At 43.4% G+C, this 4881-nt stretch overlaps 1 protein-coding gene across 2 annotated transcripts; it reads left to right on the top strand.

Annotated features, from left to right (window-relative positions):
- Positions 1-1033: 1033 nt before the first annotated feature.
- Or2c1 (olfactory receptor family 2 subfamily C member 1) lies at positions 1034-4540 on the top strand. 2 transcript variants are annotated; one of them, XM_076839792.2, is made up of 2 exons: positions 1034-1044; positions 3553-4540. In XM_076839792.2, the coding sequence occupies exons 1-2, from the start codon at positions 1034-1036 to the stop codon at positions 4475-4477; spliced, it is 936 nt and encodes a 311-aa protein (XP_076695907.2). In that variant the 3' UTR covers positions 4478-4540. The 2 variants fall into 2 exon arrangements, with proteins under 2 accessions (XP_076695907.2, XP_076695906.2); XM_076839791.2 differs by lacking the exon at positions 1034-1044 and having other exon boundaries at positions 3539-4540.
- Positions 4541-4881: the final 341 nt, after the last annotated feature.

Raw genomic sequence — 4881 nt, 5'->3', positions numbered from 1 at the left:
AAGAATAAAATTATATACATAGTGAGTATTTAATGAATGCAACTATTCTTACTTCTAGTTCAATTAGTGCTCTGTGTTCAGGGAGGGAGTCCAAGTAGAAGACAAAGTGTGTTCTTCAGGGACACCATTTTCCTGTGTCCTGGCCACTAGGGCATTTTGTGCTAATTGCATGGTAGGGGTGAGAGGGCTGAAATACCCGCCTTGGGCCCTGCTGAGAGCCAGGCATCTGGGCAGCAGACCCAGGCTGCTCAGAGGGTCAGGACCAACGAAAGTAGCTGCTCGGCACAGGAGGACAGTGCCCACAACACCTGCTCCAAGTCCCACACTTGCCTTCTCCATACACCGAGCATTGGGCAGAGGAACAACGCGGGAATCCTGAAGCCAAAGGTATAGTTTCATAAACACTTCCTAGATTTCATTATTGAAGAACAGAGAGCATAAGGGAGAGTGAATACAAGGAAAGGGGAGTGAAAGGGAGAGTGTTAAAGGTCTTTAAAATATTCTGCTTTGTGTTCTTCCTTTAGGAGCAAGGCAGGGCCGTGTGATATTAGAGCCGCAAGCTCTGATAGACTCATGACCTTCTTCATCAGCAAGGAGGCAAAATGGGAAGAAAAAAAAATCCAACAGGCGAAAGAAGTTTTATAATATCTTAAGAACCCCTTAACAAAAGTCACTTGTAAGAGAATCCAGGAGACAAGATGGGCATTTTTTGTTGTTGTTGTTTTAAATATATTTTTAGTTGTTGGTAGACCATTATTTTACTTATTTACATGCAGTGCTGAGAATCAAACCCAGTGCCTCACACATGCCAGGCCAGTGTGCTACCAGTGAGTCACAGCCACAGCCCCCAGACAAGATGTGTATTTCTTAATCTGACTTTAAAACCCCAACCTGCCTAGCACAGTGGTGCATACCTGTAATCCCAGTACTTGGGAGGCTAAGGCAAGAGATCACAAGTCTGAGGCCAGCCTCAGCAACTTAGCAAGATCCTGTCTTTAAATGAAAAGTAAAAAGGACTGGGGCTGGGCTGGGGATGTGGCTTAAGTGGTAATGTGCTCGCCTGGCATGCGTGGGGCGCTGGGTTCAATCCTCAGCACCACATAAAAATAAAACAAAGATGTTGCGTCCACCAAAAACTAAAAAATAAACATTAAAAAATTCTCTCTTTCTCAAAAAATATATATTTAAAAAAAAGGACAGGGGCTGTAGCTTGTGATATGTCCCTGGGTTCAATATCCAGTATCAAAATAAAATAAAACCCAAACTAACCATCGAAAAAACCCTTTTTGTATGCATAACCCTGCCCTAGGAACAGAATCCTCATGCAGAAAATCTTAAGCAGAGTTCAGTGCCTACAGGCAGGTCAATTCCTAAGCAGAAAGAATTTACCACTATGTCATCAAGTCAAAGTCTCACAAAGTTGTAACAGCTTCTCCTGGTTTCTAATTTTAATTATTTATTTATTTGTTTGCTTGTCTATTTATTTATTTATTTTGTTTGTTTGTTTCCAGCAAGCTCAGGTGTTTAAAATCATATCAGAACAGTGAAAATATTAACTGGAAGGAACATCCCAAACTTCCCAAGTAAACTTACAGACAGGTAAAGGTTAGAGCCATCTGTGTACCAGGTGAGTGATTCCTAAAGATCCTCCACCTTGGGCTTCCATGCCCAAACTGCATGCCCATGCAGGGTGGAAAGTTCAGTATCACCCTTTCTGAACTCTTTCTAAAATGCCAATGCTTCTGGGTTAACTGAAAACTCCCAGATGATTAGAGAGAACCAGGAAATTTCAAGAAAAAGAAAAGGCCCCAAAGGTCCGTGGAATTGATGAACACAAGCTTGTGGTTATCATTGTGTTTGCTCGGGGATTTGTCCAGCTCAGGCCAGGAGTCCAGTTGGTCTGGTGCTTCCTCTAGAGCTCATGGAACAGCTTCTCCACCCTAGAAATGGCCTTTCTGTTCCCATTTTGGCATGTTTATTCCTTAGCTAAAAACTGCTTGGAAGACACAAAGCAGGGACTGACAGGAATTGTGGCACTGCTGGACAACCAGGGAGCACAAGCCATGCAGAATGAGCAACGCGGGGAGGACGGGCAACAGTGCCTGTCTTTCTTTCCTCTAAAGGGATTCAAAGGGCTGGGCACCTCAACCAGCAGGAATTAGTAAGACAGGCATCAGCAAGAACTTCGGAACAGAAAGATGAGTTGATTATAAGGCTGGTTACTTAATCCATGGCTCTCTTAGGTCCTGGATGAAAAGAATAAGCAATCCTCTCTTCCTTTTGGGGGGGTCAGAGGGAGGTTGGAACACCCTCTGTCAGTCATTATCCCTGACTCTGTGGAAGTACTCAACTACTGACTTAAAAGCAAACATTTGAAAGGAATTTCCTAACTCCTTTGGATTCTAGCATCAGGATCTCCACTATTTTTGCTGTGTGTTGATGAAAAAGAAAATTCCTGGGATTCTTAGCCAAGAGGTATGGCCCAGTGGCCCCTGCCTTGTGTACCAGAAGCAGCTAATTGCAACCTCACACTGCTTTAAGTAGCATCTCTTTTCTTTGGACCACAAAAAGCATTCCCTCCCAGTTGTCATATCCAAATGACCCTCAAAACTATTTCTGTTTTATTCTCAGATCATTTGTTAGTCAAAAGAAGAGGATGGACCTTGGTTTATGATCTTCAGGAAAGCCTATATCCTGTCCAAGGAAAGAGACACTAATTGGTCCATTGTTAACAAGAGCATATTTGTGAGACATTAAGAATTATCCCATGGTTTAGAGGTGGGCATAGCAGTCATACATGGCAAAGGTCAGGAATTTCCTCTGACACATTTTTGTTTTCCTTATTGATTATGGATATGTATTGGCTGATTTAACTCTTTTTGGGGTAACCCCCATTTATATCTTCAACCTGTTCCACTTAAACTTTTGACTTTTTGTGAAGTTCTACATTTGCCTCTTTTAACTCTTATATTCATATCTTCTGTATTTGGTGAAAGAGTCTATCTTCAATGTTACCATTCTTTTCATGATTTTATAGATTCATCATGTTGTTCCTCCAACTTCAGCTTTCTAGATTAGGATTTTTCACCTGAGATGAGAGGGACAGCAAAGAAGGGAAAGGAAACTGATCAGAAACTTCTGGGGAGCTTTTCCAAATTCAGTGTGTCTGCTTTCCCTTTCCTGAGCATATCAAAGCTTGGCTGGGGAAATTTTTATTTTGAGAATTTCCATATGTTTTTATTTCTAACAGCTCCCTCTGATGTGTTGTAACCATTGTTCTGAACTGAAGAGCCCTAATCTCATTGTTCTGTCTTCATGTCTGTGCCAGTTCATATTTGACATTCAGATGTAATGGACAAATTATTGGGAGTTACAGTTAAAGACTGCAATCAAAGAAGTTGGGCTGGCCCATAACCATAGAGCCCAGATAACCAATGGAACTTTCCTGAGCAGACCCACCAGTAGCTTCTTCTTCCCTTGCTTTTCTCGCAGCAGTTTTCCCTGAACAGAGTCTTCCAGTGACTGAAGGCAACCAGTGATGGAAGGGGGCAGCAACAGCTCCTCAGAGCGCTTCATTCTGATGGGTCTCTCTGACCATCCCCAGCTGGAGATGATCTTTTTCATAATCATTCTTTTCTCTTATATGCTGACCCTTGTTGGGAACTCAACCATCATCCTGCTTTCCCGCCTTGATGCCCGGCTACACACACCCATGTACTTTTTCCTCAGCAACCTCTCCTCCCTGGACCTCGCCTTTACTACCAGCTCAGTCCCCCAAATGCTAATCAATTTATGGGGACCAGACAAGTCCATCAGCTATGGTGGCTGTGTGACCCAACTCTATGTCTTCCTTTGGTTGGGGGCTACTGAGTGCATCCTACTTGTGGTGATGGCATTTGACCGCTATGTGGCAGTTTGCCGGCCCCTGCACTACACAACCATTATGAATCCTCGGCTCTGCTGGCTGCTGGCTGCTGTGAGCTGGTTGGGGGGCTTGGGTAACTCTGTAATCCAGTCCACATTTACTCTGCAGCTCCCATTCTGTGGACATCGGAGGGTAGACAACTTCCTGTGTGAGGTGCCTGCCATGATCAAGCTGGCCTGTGGAGACACAAGTCTCAATGAGGCCGTGCTCAATGGTGTCTGCACCTTCTTCACTGCAGTCCCACTGAGTATCATCCTGATCTCCTACTGCTTCATTGCTCAGGCCGTGCTGAAAATCCACTCTGTGGAGGGACGGCGAAAGGCCTTCAACACTTGCCTCTCCCATTTAGTAGTGGTGTTCCTTTTCTATGGCTCAGCCATCTATGGGTATCTACTTCCGGCTAAGAGCAGCAACCAGGACCAGGGCAAATTCATCTCCCTCTTCTACTCTGTGGTCACACCCATGGTGAATCCTCTCATTTATACTCTAAGGAATAAGGAAGTGAAGGGATCCCTGAGAAGGCTGCTGGGGAAAGGAAGAGAAGCTGGCTGAGAGACGAGGAAACTCCTTTGTTATTTATTGTCTCTTCATTTCTGCACACTTTTTCTGGTTATTTCTCTGGACAGATGAGCATGAGTACTACTAACCCCAGTAAATCAAGGCATGTCCCTGACAGCCCTGAACTGTTGGTTCATGGTTAGTGTTATTTGATACAATCTATATTTACCAGAAATCCCACTGTGGGCTACAGATAACAGGGCAGATGTGTATTATCGAAGGCTTAGAAGGTATTGACTTATACAGTTCTGTCTCACTCTCTTTGTCCCTATTGTCCACATATTACTTATTATGCCTCGTATTTCTGCAAAGTACTGTATGATTCAAAAGAAAGCAAATTTACTTGCATTTTCTTAATGTTTCTATAATTTGATGAAATAAAATCATCTATTATTAAC

This window comes from Callospermophilus lateralis, chromosome 19, assembly GCF_048772815.1.
Source record: "Callospermophilus lateralis isolate mCalLat2 chromosome 19, mCalLat2.hap1, whole genome shotgun sequence".
NCBI lineage: Eukaryota > Metazoa > Chordata > Mammalia > Rodentia > Sciuridae > Callospermophilus > Callospermophilus lateralis.
This window is presented reverse-complemented; position numbering and strand designations above follow the sequence as displayed.